General features: G+C 39.1%; 1 protein-coding gene across 9 annotated transcripts in view; it reads right to left on the bottom strand.

Annotated features, from left to right (window-relative positions):
• Positions 1-1,210: 1,210 nt before the first annotated feature.
• Positions 1,211-23,526, bottom strand: part of ZNF385B (zinc finger protein 385B) — a 362,959-nt gene continuing 340,643 nt past the window's right edge. For all 9 annotated transcript variants that reach the window (XM_069574271.1, XM_069574279.1, XM_069574272.1 and 6 more), the window contains 4 exons: positions 6,448-6,693; positions 5,248-5,426; positions 4,112-4,213; positions 1,211-2,705 (listed from right to left, as the gene is read on the bottom strand). In XM_069574271.1, the coding sequence (XP_069430372.1) occupies positions 2,490-2,705; positions 4,112-4,213; positions 5,248-5,426; positions 6,448-6,693 (743 nt within the window). In that variant the 3' untranslated portion in view covers positions 1,211-2,489. The remainder of the gene's footprint in view (positions 2,706-4,111; positions 4,214-5,247; positions 5,427-6,447; positions 6,694-23,526) is intronic.

The raw sequence follows: 23,526 nt of genomic DNA, 5'->3' as shown, positions 1-23,526 counted from the left end.
ATGTCCATTGAGTCGGTGATGCCATCTAACCATTGCATCCTCTGTTGTCCCCTTCTCCTCCTGCCTTCAATCTTTCCCAACATCAGGGTCTTTTCAAATGAGTCAGCTCTTCGCATCAGGTGACCAAATTATTGGAGTTTCAGCTTCAACATCAGTCCTTCCAATGAACACCCAGGACACTGATTTCCTTTAGGATGGACTGGTTGGATCTCCATGCTACTACCACTTCCCTCAAAATTCTATAACAGAATAGTAGATTAAAGATGGCCAAAAATTCTTTTCTCAAAGTGAATAATCTACTTCCCTTTGAATCTAGATTGATCTCAGGGACTTGCTTGATCAATAGAATGCAGCATAAGTGACATGCTGGGAGTTTTGAGACAATTTTATAGGAAGCCTTTTGACTTCCACCTAGAACTTCTTCAAATGCTCTCTCTGGGAGCCCTGAATTACTAGATAACTACCTGAGACCACTTAGCTGGGAAGACCACCCAAAGGCCCTTGAACAGTTCCAGTAGAGTCTAGCTTCCCGGTCCCTCCATCTAGGCAGGCATATGAGCAAAGCTATTTTGGCCTCCATACTAGCCCATCTACCAGCCAAATACGACCCAGGGATCTTTTATGGAGGACTCAGGAACAGAACAGCCCAGCCGAGCCTTGATAGAATTACTGACCCCCGAGATTGTGACATGATAAAATGGTTTTATCTTAAGCCACTATGTATTAGAGCAGCTCATTAAGCAGATAACCAGAAAAAAACAAGGATGTATTTCTCTTTACACTTAAAAACAGAATGAAGTGGAAGAAAAGAAGGGTTCGCTGATTAGAGAAGGTCAAAGGGGAGAGTGGAATCAGTTTCTCTAAAAGGAGATCATTATTGTGTTGGACTTGAATAACGGGATTTAGAAGACTCAGGGAATGTTTAAAAACTATGTCAAAATTTTTGGCAGACTGCTACTGTGATTTTGGGTCACACTTACAACTCTGGTCCAACTTCTTAGAGATTCAGAGGGAAAACAGCAGTAAAGTCTCACTTCATGCAGATGCTGTGAACAGTAATGAATAAACATGACAAATAAATATGCTGAAAATAAGAAGTGAAAATGCTAAATACGTTAGAAGCAATCTTTACACCTACTGAAAATCCTTCATCAGATGAGTTCAAATTGGAGGTGTCTCAGGAGAAAATAACTTTGAAAATACAAACAGATTTTATTTTTTGTACTTTTATTGAAAAGGTACATTTAAAAAAATACACAGACATTTTACCATTTACAGATTGCAGATACAGATGCTCTAAAAGAGTTCATTTTATTTTGCTGTCTTATACCTCTAGCCCCTGATATCACCAACATTCCAGTCTTGTTGATATCAGCTTAGAAACGGGGGCATTGAAGCATGACCTGCAACAGATTCAGTGAACAGAAACACAGATTGTTCAATTATAAATTTTTTTTATCTTCTGTACATTATTGCATTGGGGAGCCACAAAATTATGTAGCATCATTACAAATGAAAACAGGTTAAAAATGAAGATAATGACATAGAAATACATAGATTCATTGTCTTCTTGCAGAGTGCACGAGAGGTGCAAAAATGTGCATTTAGGAAGCTCTTTTTCTGTTTGTATACATTTGCTTAGCAACTCAAAACTGGTGAGGAAGCTCCAAAATAAGTTAAACAAAAATAGCAGACAGGTAGTAATCAGAGCTATGTTATATGGCTTTCTATTTTGTTTAAATATCACCAAATAAAATGTAAAACAAAGAAAATACATTACTTTATCTTTTGTTCTCTCAAAGAGAAAATTCAAAGCTACTTTGCTTCCTAACATTTACACAGCAACTAAAAGTGTTAATTCAGACAAGAAATACAGATCTAGTACTACACAGGATACACAGCACTTGGGTCTAAAACAGTACACGATCCCTGTCAACAAGAGTACACCAGAAAGAAAACGCGGTGATCCGTTGGTAAGATGGTATCCACAAGCAAGCACTTGTGTTCATCTATTTTTGTTCCACACTAAAATGTGCCCAGTTGGATTCCAGGATTATTTACAGACGTGTGAGGAAGACCCTAGTTTTTCAAGTCTGTCAGGAAAATATTCCATATTGTTTCTAAGCCAGATCACACCCATGGAAAAATTGTCAGAGAATGATATATATGCACATATATATTTTTTTCTGACAAACACATTTGCAAGAAACTCAGTATTTCAGATACACAAATTGAATGGGTGCGGGCAGGGGGAGGAAAGAGGGAGACAAAGCTTGTGCTGCTCAGATTCCGAAATTACAGGAGCGCCCCCCCGAAAAACACTCTTGAATCTCAGTGACTTTCTCTTTGGAGTCAGGGCTCAGGGTGGTATGCTGCATTCTGCAGCTGGGTGCGGCACTGCAACTCAAAATGCTCGAATTGCTGAATCCTTTTTTGGCTTTCCTGCTCTACTTCCCTATCGCCTCAACCGTCTGGGGGCTTGCGGAACATCAGTACGGGGCGAAGAGGATGGAGGCGGGGGTCGTGCGGATGGGGCCGTGGCCCGGCCTCAGCAGAGCGGGAGGGATGGCTGCAGCCTGGAAGAGCGAGGCCGACGGCCGGGGCGGCAGAGACAGCGCAGAGGACACGGCCGCCGCCGCCAGGGGCGAGGACAGGAAGGCCGGGGCCAGAGGCTTCATCATATCCTTCTGGAATGCAAGTTTTGCCTAGGAGAGGGAGAAAACCAGGAGTGGGGTGGGGAGAGAGTTTTGAATGATGGCAGCACTGATATATTTTCCTAAGTAAAAACCAACATTCAGAAGTCAAAATTTAAAAATCTTGACCCGTCTAGATTATTTTCACAAAGCTGGTTTCAGTCTCTTGGCATATCTTAACTATAATTTGTTTCCATTTCAACTCTTGTCTGGTGGTCCTTGCCCCTGGGCACTAGGTTCAGGGGAAAGCCTCTATGAATAGATACTGAAGCTATTTTATGCTGCTGCTCACAAGGAAAAACCAAACATGCCCAGAAGGTTTCTGTGTAGATTGTGGAGGAGCTCCATTCAAAATTCTGGCTTGTCTTAACCCACAATGAGGCTTTTGAGAGAATGTGCCTTACCCTTCACCTAACATTAAAAAAGCTGCACTGGGTTAGGTAACTGGAGTTCGGGACACTGGGGACTCATGAGGAGTCAAGAAGATACAGTCAGTTTATACCTCTCTGGCCACTTAAAAACTATTCCCTGAAAATCTGCAGCTAACTCAGAGTTGTCATTGGTAATGATTGTAAGAGGGCTAGAAACTATCTATTTAAAAGGAATCCCAGGTGGAATCTTCCTGTGAAGTAAGAAATCAATCCTTAATCCCTCTCTTTTGCAATCAGGAGGAGCTTTGCAAGCTGGATTTGCTTAATGCTCGTAACACCTGCTTGCAGCATCCATGGAGCTTTGGAAAAGCTGGGGGTAATGTCAGTATCACCTCCAGCTGGCCAATCCCAGCTTTCAGCCTCAGACAGAACACCACATTGGGCTAAGTCCCAGGGAGATTAGGAAATCCTTCCATCTGGGTATTTATATGACATCTATTGGTGGAACCCATTGATATTTTTGCAAAGAAACTGAAAATAGCACATATTGAGAGCAGGTAAGAGGCTGACTCTCAACATGCCTGCTAGACAGGGAAAGAGAGAGGAATATACACAACCCATGTGCTTTCTGGAAAAAGAGAAAAACATCCCAGAAAGGAGGAGGATAATTAAATAGATGCACTTCGTTTTTGGAAACCAGTCCCTTTCCCCAAGTGTAACATGCTGCAAGATTCCTCAGGCATCACTGCCCTTCTTCCCAAGACTTGACTTTTCTTTATATGCTAAAGAAGGGAATCTTCAGAAAATGTCCTGTGAACAGTAAGGTATTGGCCCTTAAAGAGGTTCAGTTTCTTTCTTCTAAGCAATCTATCTTCAAGGTGTCCTACAGAAGGGACTGAGTTCCTTCTAAATTTCCTCTCTATGAGGGCTATTTAAAGTCAAAACTCTTTCAGGACTAATTAGTGCTTAGACCCTCCTTGCCCACAGTCTCTGCCCCAGCCAGCAAGGCTGCCCCACAAGACAGGTGAGCAGGCAAGGTGAACTTACTGCTAAAATGCTTGGGCTCCGCTGCAGTTTGTTGTAAGGGCTGTATTTCGGCTTTAATGGCTTCCCAGCAACTCGATCCTTATGCCTTCGGCTAGAAATGTGCTGAAAAATGTTTGATGCATTAGCTGAATCGGTGTGTGAGTTTTATGCTATGTAAAATGTATTTCCTAGACAGAAAAATATGTCTGGTTCCTGAAAATAGGACATGCTGAGATCAGGTGAAGAGCTGGTTCCTCCATTCCCAGTTCCAGGTCCCTGGTTCTGTGGTGGTGCGGGTAAGATCACCACACTCTCTGAATTAAGATTTGCTCCCCATTATATTGCAACGCCTCTCTCCCCTTCCTTTCTCTATGGCACTCCTTGAACTTTGCCTCGTATTACCACTGTGACTAGGGGTTTCCCAGGTGGCACTAGTGGTAAAGAATACGCCTGCCAAAGTAGGAGATGTAAGAGACACAGGTATGATCTCTGGGTTGGGAAGATCCCCTGGAGGAGGGCATGGCAACCCACTCCAGCGTTCTTGCCTGGAGAATCCCATGGACAGAGGAGCCTGAGGGTCTACAGTCCATGGGGCACAGAGTCGGATGGGACCGAACAGGCATGCGTGCACCACAGTGACTGATGGATCTGTCTCCCTAAGCAGATTTTGGGTCCTTGGAAGACAGACTGAAGCTCTACTATCTTAGAAGTCCCTGTTCAGCTGTAAGCTCCAAGTGACCGTGGTGCTCCTTGGTCTCTAACACCAAGCTTGGAATCTGACATGTAGTAATAGTAAGTGAAAAGTAAAAGCATTAGTTGCTCAGTCGTGTCCGACTCTTTGCGATCCCATGGACTGGAATGGGTTGCCATGCCCTCCTCCAGGGGATCTTCCCAACAGAGAGATCAAACTCGAGTCTCCCTCATTGCAGGCAGATTCTTTACCATCTGAGCCACCAGGGAAGCCTGTAGTAATAGTAGGTGCACAGATATTTAGTACTAACTTTTTCTTTCACATAGCACTTGCATGTTGTATATCGTAGGCATCCTATAAGGTCAGGAAATTTAACTATGAGCACAGTGAGAACCATTAATGTAGACTAGGGATATGGTCAAAAGGATACCCAAGCAACAGTGACTACTAATTCAGGGTACATTACCTGTTTGAGTTGAATTTCTGAATTAACGTGAACATCACAGATTTCACAATGAAATGTCTTGTTTTGTAGTCCTGACCCCTTACTGCCATTCTGCATCTTTAATCTTGATCCAGGTCTTGGATAGGACTTAATTGGACCAGCCCCATTACGAGCTTCAACCATAGTCTTGTGTTTAGATCCTAAGACAGAAAGAAACATATAGTAAATAGCTATTTAAGAACTATATGAAGCTCTTGAAAACTTTATCTTTAGGTTGAATTTCCCAAAACTTTTTGAAATGACCTTTTTAATGCTAATCTGGTGCTTCCCAGGTGGTGCTAGTGGTAAAGAAACTGCCTGCCAATGCAGGAGATGCAGGAGACTCAGGTTCCAGCCCTGGGTTGGGAAGATCCCCTGGAGGAGGGCATGGCAACCCATTCCAGTATTCTTGCCTGGAGAATCCCATGGACAGAGAGGCCTCATGGGCTAGGTCCCCACGGTCGCAAAGAGTTGGACACGACTGAAGCGACTTAGCATGCACATAGATTTAACATATTTTCATTGAAAAAAAAGAGGAAACCATGAGTATATAATAAAGAAAATATGAAAATATAGAGAAGCATAAGAAAATAAACATTATGTCTATTTTTACCACCCGGAGAGAACCACTGGTATCATTTTAGTGTATTTCTTTTCAGTTTCTTTTTTTAGTATACTAAAAAAATATATTTTCAAAATTGGGATCATGCAAATTAAATATCCTGGAAAATTTCACACATCAAATCATATTTTCTTGTAATTTTACTGTAATGGCTGATAATATATTCTATCATCCTGGGTTACTATAATTCATTCAACATTTCTCTGCTGAGGGACTTTTAGGTTGCTTCCATTTTTTTTTTCTCTTAGGAGTGTGTGGCAGTGAACGTTGTGTATAGAGAGATATTTGTCTTCATTTCTGTCATTTCATCATAATGAGTTTGGGGAAGTACTAGATGCTTTTGAGAAAATAAAGAACAGAACAAATTGTATCTCCAAGCTGCTTCTGCCTTGCTGTTTCTAAAGTTGTTATACCATACTTTCTTAAAATCACTCCTTTGAATCAAAAAAGTAGAGAAGACTGAACAAACCTAATGTCTGAACAACAAAGGATAAGGTATTCTGATGGGAAAACTCGATCTTGTTGTAAACATTATTTAAATTCAAACAGTAGCTGCTAACCTGTGTTGTGTGCCTCTAGCTGTGACAGGGAGTTCACAGCCACTTTGCATAGTGAACAATAAAGCAGTTTTTTGGCTTTTTCTTCTTCTGATTCAGAAACAGTACCAGGCGCTCCATTCGTGCTCTTGGAGGGAGAAGTGGCTGCTGCAGGTGGCAGGGCTGTTGTGCCAGGTTTGGGAAGAAATGAGCCACCTTCAGAACTTGATACTTGATTGGAAACGCTGCCTTTTACCTTCCCTTTTTCTTCTAAGAGAGACACACAGAGACAATGTTAAGGCCTCATACCATAAAGACAGACAAATTGACATAAAGGAATTAAAAATAGAAATCTGATTTCTGCATGTAGTTTTTGAAAAACTTTTATTTTATATCGGAGTATAGTTGATTTACAATGTTGTTTTAGTTTCAGGTATACAGCAAGTGGCACCCCACTCCAGTACTCTTGCCTGGAAAATCCCATGAACGGAGGAGCCTGGTAGGTTGCAGTCCATGGGGTCATGAAGAGCGGATACAACTGAGTGACTTCACTTTCACTTTTCGCTTTCATGCATTGGAGAAGGAAATGGCAACCCACTCCAGTGTTCTTGCCTGGAGAATCCCAGGGACGGGGGAGCCTGGTGGGCTGCCGTCTATGGGGTCGCACAGAGTCGGACACGCCTGAAGTGACTTAGCAGCAGCAGCAGCAGCATACAACAAAGTGATTCAGTTATACATACACATAAATCCATTCTTTTTCAGGTTCTTATCATATAGGTTATTACAGAATACTGAGTAGAGTTTCCTGTGCTATACAGTAGAAGATCCTTGTTGTTCATCTCTTTTATATATGGTATATAAAAGAGACATATAGGGTATATATATATATAGTAGTTTGTGTATATGTTAATCTCAAACTCCTAATTTATTATTCCCTACCCCCTACCTTTCCGTTTGGCAGGCAGAAGTTTGTTTTCTGTATGTAGTTTGTGTGTGTGTGTGTGTGTGTGGTGTGGATTTTAATTGAGATTGATTGAAGAAAGAACTCCATGGCTTCAGTTCCCAGATCAGATCACTGCAAGGTCATGATGACTCCTGAAACATGACTTTGTTCTCCCACTTGCAGCAGGTAACTTTCTGTCTGATAGCCCTGAGTTATAAATTTTGTCCCTTTAATATATAGGGAAACCAGCTACCTTCCAATCTGATTAAATGCTATGATGGCAACATGAAATAAGGCATGCAATGCCAGTTTCATTTGACTACTGATGTTTTAATTATGACATGGAGAACATAAAGTTAAAATTCAGTTTTTATACCAAGTTAAAATTTTAACCTTGGGGAATAGGGCAGAGGAGAGGGAAGAAACATAGTTAATTTTGGTTATGATTGGTTAAGTTTTTGCTGCTCTTTGAATAGCCATGCAGTTTACCCAAAATAAAAGACTCAAAGATTCTACTCATTATACTTATTAATTACTGCCAGTCTGAATCATAAGTTTTAAATAATGACATTAACCACAAGCACAGTATGAGGATTAGCCAAATCATTTACAGATGTCTTGGCATTTTGATCATGTAGCTACTAAATGTTTATAATCCTCAAGGCCCATGTGCAGGCTATAAGAGGGGTCAAAGTGACTTTAACAGAGTCCAACACTTTGGAGTTCATTTGCTATTCAAGACAGACTCTGTTCAGTGGCTCCTTTGAGAAAGAAGCTGGAGCTTCTAAGGCAAATACAAAATTCATCACAAGTTTAATCCTAGTAGAGCCTTGCTCTTAGAAAATGTCTGTAGATATGCTGATAAATGCTCATTAAGAGAGAAAGGGAATTAAAACTGAAAATTTATTTAACTGCTCTAACCATGTACCATGGACTTGGATGACCAAGAAGGAAGGAAGGATGAAGGAATGATAAGGTTCTGGGTGTCTCTTCTGTATTTGGGGCAAACCAACACTTCCACACACATCAAAAATGACCGGAGATGGTATTTCTGCTTAATTGATTTAGGGATCAGCAGTTGATTTCCATCCCTTTTCCTGAGTTGGATTCATCAAGGTCAAGACTAGACACAGCAGGGATACTGTAGATAAATTTCAGCACCTGGGTGGTGTTGGAATAAAGGAAAGCTCAGATCCCTTTAATCCTTGGTTTCCACAATCTCTAGTCCTTTTTAGAAAGTTTATTAAAACTTCAGGATACCATGAAGTATGATGGAAAACATCTCAGGCTTTTTCTACACTGACCTCAAATAGTATGAGTGAAGGAAGTAAATCAGTCTTCCTAAATGGTAAGTAAGATTGAAGTAAGTAACTTAGATTGAAGATTACTTCAGGCCTGGTATTCTCTTGTCTATAAGGATCCCTCAGATTGAATTTGCAGTTTTCTAGAACTCACAAAGCAGATATGCATATGATAATGGCAGAGAGTGAAGAGGAACTAAAGAACCTCTTGATGAAAGTGAAAGAGGAGAATGAAAAAGCTGGCTTAAAATGCAGCATCCAAAAAACTAAGATAATGGCATCCAGTCCTATCACTTCATGGCAAATGGATGGGGAAACAGTGACAGACTTTATTTTCCTGGACTCCAAAATCACTGCGGATGGTTACTGCAGCCATGAAATTAAAAGATGCTTGCTCTTTGGAAGAAAAGCTATGACAAACCTTGACAGCATATGAAAAAGCAGAGACATTACTTTGCCAACAAAGGTCCATAGTGTCCAAGCTATCCTTTTTCCAGTAGTCATGTATTGATGTGAGAGTTGGGGCATAAAGAAGGCTGAGTGCCAACGAATCAATGCTTTTGAACTGTGGTATTGGAGAAGATTCTTGAGAGTCCCTTGGACAACAAGGAGATCAACCAGTCAATCCTAAAGGAAATCAACACTAAATATTCACTGGAAGGACTGATGCTGAAGCTCCAATACTTTGGTCATCTGATGTGAAGAGCAAAGTCACTGGAAAAAGACACTGATGCTGTGAAAGACTGAAGGCAGAAGGAGAAGGGGGCAACAAAGGATGAGATGGTTGGCTGGCTTCATCAACTCAATGGACATGAGCTGGAGCAAACTCCAGGAGATAGTGAAGGACAGGGAAGCCTGGTGTGCTGCAGTCCATGGGGCTGCATAGAGTTAGACATGACTTAGTGACTGAATGATACAAAGCAGTGAAATAATTCAGTAATCTTTTAAGGTTTGTTTCTATGGTATTACTCAGTTTCTTGTGATGGGAGCTTAAGTTATTGTGTAGCAAAATCCTTCTTGGCTTCAAGCAATCCATAAAATATTTTATATAAATTCCTTAAGAATCTGACATGTTTTAGTCATTCAGTCATCACTCATTCTGTCTTTTATTTATATTATTTTAATTTCCCTTATGTTGACCTCCCTCCTATACTCTTACATGGAACTTTATAATTTACTAAGTGCTATCACTTACATTATCTTTTAATCTCTTACAACAAACTTGTGAAAAACATAAGGCTGAAGATTATTTCTACCTTAAAAATGTGGAAATGGGGGCTCATTAATATTCAAAAATGCCCCACAAATTAGTAGGTAGCATCAATGAGCATGATATTTTCTGTAACTATTCACCATGTAATGTATTAATCTTCCTGCACAGAGAGGACTTCACGTGGCATTAACATTATAAGAGGCATACATTAGTCATCTGGAGATGTGAAAAAGCTATTTCTTTGTTTTACAATTATAGCTTAGTTTTAAAGCATATTTACCTTAAAAATATTTATGGTATTCAATAATCATCTGATTCAGGGTACATTGAGAAGATGGACAAAATTATATCTTTTTCCTCTGTGTCCCTATTTCTTTAAGAAAAAGTACACAGATTTCCTTCTTACATCTCCTTTTCAAAAGAGGTCATTTACTCATTAACAAGGGCATATTAATAATATGCTAACTGCTGACAATGTGCTAGATAATGAAGAGCATAGTTCTGATAAATATAGTAGGTATAGAGTTTAAAAAGGGCTTCCCTGGTAGCTCAGCTGGTAAAGAATCTGCCTGCAATGCAGGAGACCCTGGTTTGATTCCTGGGTCGGGAAGATTCACTGGAGAAGGGATAGGCTATCCACTCTAGTATTCTTGGGCTTTCCTGGTGGCTCAGATGGTAAAGAATCTGCCTGCAATGCGGGAGACCTGGGTTCGATCCCTGGGTTGGGAAGATCCCCTGGAGGAGGTCATGGCAACCCACTCTGGTATTCTTGCCTGGAGAATCCCCATGGACAGCGGAGCCTGATGGGCTACAGTCCATGGGGTCACAAAGAGTCAGACCTGACTGAGCCACTGAACTTCAAGCACAGCACAGACTTTAAAAAAGTAATAGCTTAGCAGAAGATATAAGAAATTCACTCAGAGATCTCTAATTTATGACAGAAACTGGCAAGAGGCATGAGAATCTAGAATTGAAAGTAATTATGTTTGGTTAGGAAGGAATTTTTCATTAAGGAAGTGGCATCTGTCTAGGTTTTGAAGATGAGTTTTGAAGGTCAGATTTAGAAAAGTATGGAATGGAGTGGAAAGGAGCAGGAAGTAAATGGTTAGAAGTGGAAATGTGAGGGAATGTTTAGGTGCTGGAAAGCCTGGGGTTTCCTGGTGAGTACCTGCTAGGTCAGCACAGAAAAGGGCAACAGGTGTAATTGGAGATATGAGGGTGGATTGAGTCAGAAGGCAGAGAATAGTTTAAAACTATTAAAGTAGATACTGCTGCTAAGTCGCTTCAGTCGTGCCTGACTCTGTGCGACCCCACAGACGGCAGCCCCCCAGGCTTCCCTGTCTCTGGGATTCTCCAGGCAAGAACACTGGAGTGGGTTGCCATTTCCTTCTCCAATGCATGAGAGTGAAAGTGAAGTCGCTCAGTCGTGTCCGACTCTTCGCGACCCCATGGACCGCAGCCCACCAGGCTCCTCCGTCCATGGGATTCTCCAGGCAAGAGTACTGGAGTGGGATGCCATCACCTTCTCCGAAAGTAGATACTAAGGACAGCTGTTTCCCTTTTAAAAAGTTATGGAGTGTTTAAGATTTACACGGTTTCATATTTAGATAATTTATGTTTAGTTTGCATGCCCTAGATAGATCAGAGTCTTAAACTTTGAGAATATTAGGAACATATTGACTTTGGAAATGTGTAAACGGTTTCATCATATTCAGGGGATTATGCTGCTGGATTGATACTAGCTAGTCAATAAGAGAGATCCTAAAATCGGGAAAGTCTCTGATGCAATAGTTTGTTTAAATTCTGACCTTCTTTCTGGATATGTATACTTATAAGCATCAAAGCCTAATTTTAATTGTTAGATATTTTTATCAAAGTCTGTTATTTCTCTTCCCTTACTGACATTTAAGTAAGGCTGTAAGCCTTCTTATTTTGTGTATTTGAAAGTTTAATTAATGAACTGTTTACTTCTGTTTCTTTTAATAAAGATGCATGTCATCTGGAACTTCTGGTTAATATGAATTCCAGTTTCAAGTATTCCCTCACCTAATGTTAATTAGCAGGTTTTCTGACTGTCTTAATTATTTCCTGATTACTCAGACTCCTTTCTTAAGGTTTTATCCTGCAGGATTTTGAAGCAAAATTTGCTAAGCTACATCAGAATTGCCCTTTATAACAAATATCCATAATTTATGCATCCAAATGAATTTAGTTTTTCAAAGTAGCTTTCTTGAAAGGTCCCATTCTGGTTCACTTATTTTCCAAAGCTCAAAACATTTTGAAAATCTCTCTTTTTGGAACATTTTCATTGCCAGTTGATAAACCATTGAAAGAAATCAGTTTTCAATATTTGTGTATCACTTCTTTTTTTAACTCCAAAAATTTTACTTGAATTGACCCAGCCTAACACTATTTTACTTATATACAGCCTCAGAGCACAAAAACTCTGACATGGAAGATGAAAAGAACATGTAAGAATTCTGAAATCAGTTTTTAGAAACGAATACTGTTGGTAATTAGAAGAGTCATGTCCATTTACAGGTCTTGATTTTAAAAACAAAATAATATTCTAACTATATCGTAGATCTTATTTTGAAGTAGAACTTTGGAAGCTATAATCAACTTTTGATTTCACACGAGGTTTACTCTTGAGTTTAATGTTATAAATAGAAGATTTTTTCTAATCAGGTGTCAATGGCTTCAATAACAGATAACAGATATCAATAATAGATACATGCAGTATTTTATATGATAAATGCTTGATATAGAAAATAAAGTTAGACAAACATTAAAAAAAAAATTAAAATCGCCCATGATTCTATCATCTAAAATAAAAGTCAACAAACTTTTTTCTGTAAAGCACCGGATAATAAACATAGTGGGCTTTTAGGCCACACAGTCTCTGTTTCAACTTGTGCTAAACTTGCTGTAATAGCAGGAGAGTAGCCATCTGTACATGTGATTACGGCAGCCCACTCCAGTGTTCTTGCCTGGAGAATCCCAGGGACAGGGGAGCCTGGTGGGCTGCTGTCTATGGGGTCGCACAGAGTCAGACACAACTGAAGCGACTTAGCAGCGGCAGCAGCAGCAGCAGCAGCAGCACATGTGATTGAAAAAACTCAGAAAAAGAGGCAGCAGGCTAGATTTAGCCTGCAGGTATCAGTTTGCTGATCCTTGATTTGGATGGTTATGCTTTGATATCTATTACTCCACATTATTGTATATAATAGTGTATATGAATAGACAGAAACATAATGTTCTATTATTAACATTGGTTGCTTAGCAATGTATCAAGAATATCTTTCCATTTCAATAAATATAGATAGAATTGGATCATGATTTATAACACCAAATGATGTATACTTACATGGATATACTATATTTAATAAATCTTTTGATATTTAGGTTATTTCTGGTTTGCACTTTTACTATTGTTAAAAAGATACTGAGTAGGAATTCTTTTACCTGGGAATGAAGCCCACAACCCCAAACTGAAAGCAGTTGGTATCAAGTAATTCAGTACCTTAGAGACAGTCCTCAAAGAACCCCCAGACACATACTGGTAGCATTTAAAAATAAGGTAGTAGACTTATCCTGTTACCAACACCCTATCACCTACCACTTGGACTGTATAGGGATTGGAGTACTTGCTGGCATTGTAAGTTTCTTGTCTGGTTGGAGGCTTCTGAATCCAGACAAATAAGTAAAGCTAGATAAGCATGTAACAAGGGGACAATGGTATTTCATTCCCCCATCATACGACTTTAGGCCTTGGTGATCTGTCCCTCATGCCAGGTGAGGTAGAGGAAAGGAAGGCTGGACAGAGATGAGGCTGAGAAAAGGTGGCCAGGCTTGAGCCCTGCACTGGTACAGACACAAGAGGGCTGATCATCAGGACCCCAGCAGTAGAAGCCTGCGGAGTGGACCTTTGGTGGCCAGGACTGAGGAAGAACTGAACCACGTGGAGCCCTTACACGTGGTCTTTGAGAAGCATCTGGATACCTGCCATGCAGAAGGCATCAATAATTGTCCTTATGTACCAAAGCATTTGCCCTCCCTTCCATTCCTTCTCCCATCCCTAAAGATTGGAAAGGGCAAGAATCAGAAATGATGTGATGGGGAAGAAGGAAAGGGCAAGCTATGCCTCTTCCCGTGGTCCAGTCTGAGCCAGGATGAAGGCAGTGTTCAGCTGGATAAGAGCCTAAAGTTGCAGATAAGACCAGACTTTCTTCTGATATCTGACAATGCCTTTGAGGAATGAGAAAGGAAGAGTCAACAGAGTATATAGGCAATCATGTTTGTATGCCACTGGACTCACATATACTCGATAAACAGCACTGTGTACAGACAGCTCTGTATACTTGTATTACAGTTTCCTCAGGAACTAAACTTTGAAGAGAAATTTTGAGACAAAAAGCTTGTGATGCACATTGCCAAATTGCCCTCCAGATGGTTATACAAATTAATACTCTTAGAGCTTTGTAAGAGATTGCTGGCTTCCCTGTACCTTTACCAGCCTCAGCATCCATTGTTTTTTGCCAATATGACAGATGAAATACAGTACCTCATTGTCAATTTGATTTCCATTTCTTTTTATACTAAACAGGTTGAATATGTTTTAATAAAACTAATGATTTGCATTTCAAAGTAATTTTTTTAAAAATTCTTAATTCTAAAAGGGAACAAAACTCTTGAGCTAAATGCATTTTTAGGAGTTAAAATTTTTACACTAAATATGTAAACTTTACCATAATAACAAGCCTCCTCTTATATACAAGCAATATATATACATATCTGTGTGCTCAGTCGCTGATTCATGTCCAACTCTTTGCAACGCTATGGACTATAGCCTGCCGGGCTCCACTGTCCTGGAATTTTCCAGGCAAGAATACTGAAGTGGGTTGTCATTTCCTACACCAGGGGATCTTCCTGACCCAGGGATCAAACCCAGGTCTCCTAGGTCTCCTGCACTGGCAGGTGGATTCTATTACCTCTGTGCCATCTGGGTAGCCTATAAATATATATATATATATATATATATATTTTTTTTTTTTAATTGAAGCTTGTTGATTTACAAGGTTGTGTTAGTTTCAGGTGTACAGCAAAGTGATTTAGTTATACTTACATATATATCTATTCTTTTTCAGATTCTTTTCCCTTATAGGATATTATAAAATATTGAGCATAGTCCCCTGTGTTAGACAGTAGGTCCTTGTTGGTTGTCTATTTTACATGTTGTAGCATGTATATGTTAATCTCAAACTCCTCATTTATCCCCCCACCTTTCTTTCCACTTTGGTAACCATTAGTTTGTTTCCTATGTCTGTATACGTAACTAATATTGTTAAGTTGGTTGAAGCAGTGTTCTTAGAAGCTGAATTCAGAGGCTCAATCCTTATTTCAAGAAGCTTACTTTCATGTAAAACAAACAAAAAATGACCTAGTAGATGTTCCTGGCAGTTATAGCTTAGAGCGATAGCAAAAGCAGCCGTAATAATCACAAATTAAAAGCCAGTACTAGTTGAATACTCTCTATAGACCAAGCAGTATGGTAAGAACTTATGGTCATTATCACATTTATTTTTCATATCCTCTAATGAGGTACTGTTAACTATCTGTACCTTTTTATTTCTTTTTTATTGAGGTATAACTTACATACTGTAAAGTACACACAGTTTAATGAATTTAAACCTATGTATATATTTGTGTCCCCTTCATGGATCACAGCCATGTCATGGTGAAGGGGCTTGCATAACTCAGTGAAGCTATGAGCCACGCTGTGCAGGGCCCCCTAAGACAGATGGGTCATAGTGGAGAGTTCTGACAAAACGTGGTCCACTGGGGAAGGGAATGGCAAACCACTCCAGTTTTCTTGCCATGAGAACCCCATCAACTGTATAAAAAAGCACAAAGATATGACACAGAAAGATGAGCCCCTGGGTTGGCAGGTGTCCAATATGCTACTGGGGAAGAGCAGAGGACAGCTACTAATAGCTCCAGAAAGAGTAAAAGAAGAGGGTGGCAGAGGATGAGATGGTTGGATAGCACCACCGACGCAGTGGACATGAATCTGGGCAAACTTTGGGAGTTAGTGAAGGACAGGGAGGTCTGGTGTGCTGCAGTCCATGGGGTCACATATTCGGACATGACTTAGTGACTGAACAACAACAAATACATTTATGTTAACCTAAGATATGCAGAAGATATAAGATATTAATGTATAAGATATAGAGACAGAGAATGTTTCCACCACCCTGGAAAGGTCCATTGGATCCCCAATCAGTTGATACTGCCCTTCCCTCCAAAGATAACCACCATTCTCATCTCTATCAACTTAGATCTGTTTTGCCTATTTTTGAACTTCATATAAATGGATTTGCCCAATATATATTATTTTATACTTGTCTTCTTTCATACAACATTATGTCTGAGATTCATCCATATTGTTGCACATATTATAGAAGTTTGTACTTTTCCTGAAGGTTGGATAGTATTCATTGTATGATGGTGCCATAGTTTATTTATCTACATTAGTATTAATGAGCATTTGAAATGTTTCAATTTTTGGCTATTTTGAGTAATGCTACTGTAAACATTATTAGACATGTTTTTGGTAGACATAAATACTCATTTAGGTTTCCTATCTATCTCTCTACATATATATTTATCTTTAGTAGATTCTGAAGAGTTTTCCAAAATGGCAGTACTGATTTATATTTTTACCAGCAATGTATGAGAATTCCAATTGTTCTACAGTCTCTCTAATAAACAGTATCACTGTTTTCAGTCCTTTTGACTTTAGCTGTTCTGGTGGGTGACTAATGATATGGAACATCTTTGCATATTATAAGCTAATTGTATATCTTCTGTTGTGAATTGCTTGGTCAAATATTTCCCTCATTAAAAAAAATAATTGTAAGCTTTTTTCTTAATGATTTATAGGAACAGGAGTCCTTTTTCAGATACATGTATTATAGATTATCTCCTCAGAGAGTGGTATGCTTTCCTCTAATGTTGTGTTATAATTACAATTGTTCATAAATAAAAAATAACCAAGTCTTAGACAGACTAAAGAACTTCCCACATTCATTCAGTTACTAAAATGGTAGAGCATGGATTCAACTACAGGCTTCTGAATCCTAAGCCAGTGCTTCTTATTGCTCTTCTGTTTTGAGGGAGTAGGGATTAAGAATGTTCAGTCTCAGTAATACTCTTTTGAAGGCCTGACATTGTTGAATAAAGGTAAGTGAGTGGATGGAAATGTCTTTATATATCTTAGTTACATGATGCCATATAAACATAGCACATTATAGGCAAAATTTGCTGAGAACCAGACAAATAAGTCTGTTTTAATAAAGTTTCTTTAAGGTTGCAAATTTGCGTGAAACCTAGGAAACCTTCTTAAAGGCATATCTTTTGCTTCTGTGTTTTCTTCTCTGAGTTCTCACTTCTTGGCTAATTTCCTAGAAGGGTTAATGGACTTCCACAAGAAAGTTATGATGCTCTATGTGAAGTAAAAATGTCCTTGCATTTTTGTTTTTGATAACACATGTGTTGGTTTATCAAGTTATACAAATAACAACTAAAAATATTTTCTGCCACTGAGAAATGGCAAAGATTTAAAGATTATCAGAGAGGGAAAGATAAGATATAGTATCTGCTTGATTGAAATGTGAAGCAGCAGAACCATTCTGAGACACATGTGAAGTTCACACCACTCTACCAAGTAATAAGTCCCACCTAAGAATACATCATAAGGAAATAACCATCTACCTATCCAACTAATTTAATAATTATTGAGTACCTGTGACATTATCCTAGGCACTAAAGTTAGAGGTGAAAAGACCAGATCTTTGAATTAATGAAATTAATTATCTAGTGGTGGAGCCAGAAAAGTATATATATATATATATATATATATATATATATATATACACACACACACACAAATACACATATACTTTTATTACATGTACACATTTATAAAATGTATGTTAAATACATAGAAGCAGGTATAAAACATGTTTATATTATATATATAAGCACATAAAAATGTATATAATATATACATATATGTATATACATGCATATATATGTATAATGTGTGTATATATATATAGATAGTCTCATAGTATTAAGGGTACTAAGAAAAATAAAGCATGGCATGGTAATAGAGTAATTTCAAGCCTGTCTAAAGAGATAATACTGACAGACCCTTGAATAAAATAGCAGGAATTCTGGGAAGAAGAGCATTCCAGGAAGAAAGAGTAGCAAGTACAAAAACCTTAAAATGAAATGAGCAAGATCAAGGTGAGTGAGAAGAGCGAATGCAGGCTGTGAGGCGAAGGAGCTGATCAGAGGCCATATAGTCTGACAGAACATGAGAGAAATTTGGATGTGATCACAGTGTGGTTTCTGAGTCTCCAGAGGGGTGATCTGAGCCATGTTTTCCTAAGATCATTCTCACTGGTATGCGGAGAACTTGTGAAAGGATAACAGGGAGATGAGTTAGGAGACGACTGTAGTTGTCCAAAAGGGAGCTGATGGTTGCTTGGACCAGGGTGGTAGTAGAGAATCGAGCAGTATGTTTAGGATATATTCATGGGTAGAAACAACCAGACTTACTGGCTGATTAGATGTAGGTATCGGAGAAAGGAGTCAAGGATTACTACCAAGATTTCAGCATGAACATTTGGCGAATGGTGGGTGGTATCATTCACTGAGATTAGAGATAATGGTATTTAGGAGAGTGACCAAACTTCCTGGTCTCTCAGCCAGGAAAACTTGGGTATTTTTAGTTCTGTTTACTGATGAATAAGCCTAAAGCAAGTGACTTAAGTGACTGGTGCCTTAATCTGAACATGTGCAAAATACCATCATTTTCTCCTTGGACTTTAAGAAACAATAAGATTGTAAAGGTAAGGCAAGGACTTCAGGCAGAAGACACAATGAAAAGTTAATAGTTTTGGGGCCTATGCTCAAGTGATTCACAGTTAATGAGATCAAGGTCATGCTCTGTTTCACATTTAAGGGCTGTGGATATCTAAATCTGTGTCTTGTGTTGAGTACCGAAAAAAAATGTGAACCAGTCTTTAGAAGTAAATCACCGCAAGTAGACAATGCCAGCTCACACCCCAGGCCCCAAAGCAATGAGTTTTTAGGAGCAATAGTATTCATTCAGTTACATATTATTTTTATCATTATGCCTTCAAAATACTTAAATTTTGGATAGAATTTTAATATATGAATTTTGCTTTCAGTGAAAATGCAATAGGTCCTCTGTTTATTGTGCAGTCGTTTACCATTTGTCACAGAGTTTTTGAAAAACTATGAGCCTTGCTCACTCACACCTATCAATGTCTTTCCAAGCCAAGCTTTCCAGAATAGCAAAGGAGTTCCACATTCAGAAAGGTGCTCAGGAAACAAGACTACAATTTCAATAGAATTGTACTTTGTGCTTTCTGAGGTCACTGAAGGATACTGCTTGTCAGTTTTTGCAATAATTTCCCTTTTTACACTTGATACTGCACTAAAAAGATTAGGCACCAGAAGCGTGCAGTGTAAGGATGGCTGGTCATACTCTTTCCTGTTTTCACAAGTGCATTGTCCAACAACTCATTTTTATTTCAAAAAACCAAAAGAAATGCCTGGATTATAGCTTAACACTCATGAAAGCAAATTAGTTTACTTTGAAACAGAATTCTGAAATCATTCTCTTCATTTTATCCATTTCTCAATGATTAGAAATGAATGGGTGTCAGTCAGAGGACCTACGTTCTTCGTGTGGTCTTGTGAGGAATGAAACTGAAAAGCCCAAGGGACTCTGCACCAGACAAAGAAACATGGCGGACCTGTATGTATATCAACTCGTGTGCTGCAGAAGACTTCTTAAGCCTCTGCCTCACTTGTCTACTTCTTATCTATGCTCTGACACAGTACAGATGATAGAAACCACCAACTGATGACACGTTTTAAAGTTTAAGATAGAATTCCATTAAGACAGTTAATGGATGTGTGAGGGAGGGGAGGAAACAGCAGCATTCGAACTGCAAGATGAAGCCAATTTGGTACCTTGGAGTTCTTTGCAAAACAAAATGTAATTAGAGATGTACAGATGCTGGAGCATCATCACTGTATCGGTAGATGCACAAAGAAATGAGGATTCATTTGTAGCCTAACAGGACTGCAGCTGTTAAAAGAGCAGGAAGAGAAGACCTACATTGCAGATAATGTTTGGATATAACAGTTTGCCTCTCTTTATTTATTAGATGTTTTCTTAGAAGGTGATATGCAAAAAGATCTTGGAAAATCTAGTAATAATTTGAATGCACTATTTAAAAGAATTTTTTTTTTGGAAAGTAGAGCTCTTTTGGTAATGGAATAACAACATACACATTTTTAAATTCTGTAAACTTACAGATTAGATTTGCTTAATTAGAAATATATATAGTAGCAAAGTTATATACCTGGAGAAAATGTCAATAAATCAGACAAATGGGAAAACAAGTGATTCTATAAAGGAAATATACACAACCAGTCAGCTTGCCCAAGGCAGGTTTACCCTTTTTCTTAAGTCCTCTATTATAAACACTGCAAATCTCTCATGAGCAAATGTCTGGCCTTCCATTCCTGAGAAAAATGGCCCAGCTGGATGAATTTCCCACTGATGTTACAGTTTCTTCCCTCTGCACCTATTTTGTTTGCATCTCTGAGGAAAGGTAAGTGCTTCCACCTGGACTATCTATCTTTTAAATCTCTTCTCTCTTTCCTGTAGCTCTATTTTGTTTCTATTAGGTTCTTTCTGTTTACAAAATGCTAACATTTTCATGTTCCAAAGCCTCTGACTTGGTTCTCTCATGGAGCTTTCCATTTATCTTTTCTTTGGCACTGAACTTGCAGTGGTCCTGTGCAGTGGCCCTTTCCCGTTCCTCTCTCCCTGTCCATCCTTACCCATCTGCAGAAGCCAATGGTCTCTCTTTAGTATTCTCTTGCACTGGGCAAACAAGTTCCTTCCTGAAATGCTCTACCCACTTGATGTCCACTACCCTGCCCTTGCCTGGTTCTCCTTCAGCCTCAATAAAAGCTCATCCAGGACTTGTTCATCAGTTCCTATTCTTCTACCTGCCTCTAGGTGTTGGCATCCCTCAAGGTCATTTGTTGTCCTCTTTGTGCATTATGTGATCTAATTCACTCCAGTGACTTCCTCTACCACACTGACAGAGACTCCTAAAATCACAGGTCAAAGTTCTACAGGTTCATAAACCACCCTCCCTCTGTTTCCCTAACAGTGTGTGGACATATATTTCTGGGTATTTCCAACTCAACATGCCAGATACTGAATGAATGAGCTGCTCCACATAGGAATACTTCCAAGAAGTGCCCGTCAATTGATGACCTTCCAGTTGTATCAGAATTGTCAGCAAACACTCCTGAATTCTTTCCTCTTTTATCCTCTACATTTAATGAATGACCAAAATTTATTGATACTACCTCCTAAATACCTCTTCTGTAGCCTTATTCACCTTTTCATCCCATAGACATTTATTCAGCATCTACCATCTGCCCCTGCCTCATTTCAGGCCCCCATTTTATCCTCCTTGGATCATCATAAAACTTCTTTAGAGATATTGTTACTTCCAGTCTACTCTCCAAGTCTTTCCCTCTCAACTCCTGCTCTACGTCCTCATAATCCTCTTCATATAATTATATTTTGATCTCACACTAACTACAATGTTTCACACTTAAATTTATTACCGGGATAGAGATATTCTTATGCTCTAGAACAATGTTTTAATTCATTTTTGTGTCCAACATTCAGAAAACCATAGGTGGACAATAAGTTTGTTGAAGTAAGGAATATTTAACTCATTGTAGTGTTTTCTAGCCTCACAAGTAAAAATACTAGAAAAATCCACTGTTAACAGCCAAATCATAACTAGTGAAATGAGTATAGATAGAATGGATAAATACATTTCAGCCATTGATTATGTATAGTACTTGAATAATTATTTCCAAAGGTTTTATATATATATGTTTATATATGCATATCAAATATCAATGCATATATATCTTTAGGAATCCTACACAAACTTACATATAAATAATAAGCATGTACCTTCGCCAGAAAATTTAAAGTACATATGAAAACACAAATATCACAAAAATATAGCCAGACCTCTTTGCAACTTAACTGGTGTCTGGGTCTCAGGAAGATTTCTCATGGGCTCTTTGTGTTTGGAAACTCATCAGAGGTTTGTAGCCCAACAACCCACCTGACCAATCAGTAACCGTAAGCAGTCAGTAACAAATTACATCATACTATACTCATCTGAGTCTAACTCAATAGAGGAACTAAAAAGCCTCTTGACGAAAGTGAAAGAGGAGAGTGAAAAAGTTGGCCTAAAGCTCAACATTCAGAAAATGAAGATCATGGCATCCAGTCCCATCACTTCATGGCAAATATATGGGGAAACAGTGGAAACAGTGTCAGACTTTATTTTGGGGGGCTCCAAAATCACTGCAGATGGTGATTGCATCCATGAAATTAAAAGATGCTTACTCCTTGGAAGTAAAGTTATGACCAACCTAGATAGCATATTGAAAAGCAGAGACATTACTTTGCCAACAAAGGTCTGTCTAGTCAAGGTTATGGTTTTTCCACTGGTCATGTATGGATGTGAGAGTTGGACTGTGAAGAGAGCTGAGCGCTAAAGAATTGATGCTTTTGAACTGTGGTGTTGGAGAAGACTCTTGAGAGTCTCTTGGACTGCAAGGAGATCCAACCAGTCCATCCTGAAGGAATCAGTCCTGGGTGTTCATTGGAAGGGCTGATGTTGAAGCTGAAACTCCAATACTTCGGCCACCTGATGCGAAGAGCTAACCCATTTGAAAAGACCCTGATGCTGGGAAAGATTGAGGGCGGGAGAAGAAGGGGATGACAAAGCATGAGATGGCATCACTGACTTGATGGACATGAGTTTGGGTGGACTCCAGGAGTTGGTGATGGACAGGGAGGCCTGGCGTGCTGCGGTTCATGAAGTTGCTTAGAGTCGGACATGACTGAGTGACTGAACTGACCTGATACTCATCTGAGTTATCAACAATTACATGATTGATAAACTTACGCAACAATGCTCTTTAAGAAATTCCAAGTACTATGTCTTGTGGTATTATTTAACTTTCCTCACCCTTTTAGATATCAGATGCAGGTTTTGTATCCTAGTGATGATACCACTCATGACCAACCCAAATCCCTAAGACACATAATCGTTAGCAGGTGGCCTGAGACTGACCCAGTATACTCTGAGTCCTATAGTCACCCATCTAGGCCTCCTCCACCTAGGAGCCTCATTTGGACTTGATCTAATTCCAAATGTCCACAAGGGTTACCCATGTAGTATAGTATTGTCCGACTTATTTCACAACACCTGCTAGTTAGCTCACCTGCTTTGATAGTCACAAGACTTCTCATTGGAAAATGTTGATCTCAGTGCCCCACTTGAGGGTGAATTGCTGGACCAGTTTGAAAATGGAAAGAATAAGCCATATAGAATTCTCCATATGGCTTATGATATGTAAAACGAAGCAAAGGACTTGCATGACAAGCTCAAAAACACCAGAAAGCTAAGTACCGACATGGAAATGAA

Source organism: Ovis canadensis, chromosome 2 (assembly GCF_042477335.2).
Source record: "Ovis canadensis isolate MfBH-ARS-UI-01 breed Bighorn chromosome 2, ARS-UI_OviCan_v2, whole genome shotgun sequence".
NCBI lineage: Eukaryota > Metazoa > Chordata > Mammalia > Artiodactyla > Bovidae > Ovis > Ovis canadensis.
This window is presented reverse-complemented; position numbering and strand designations above follow the sequence as displayed.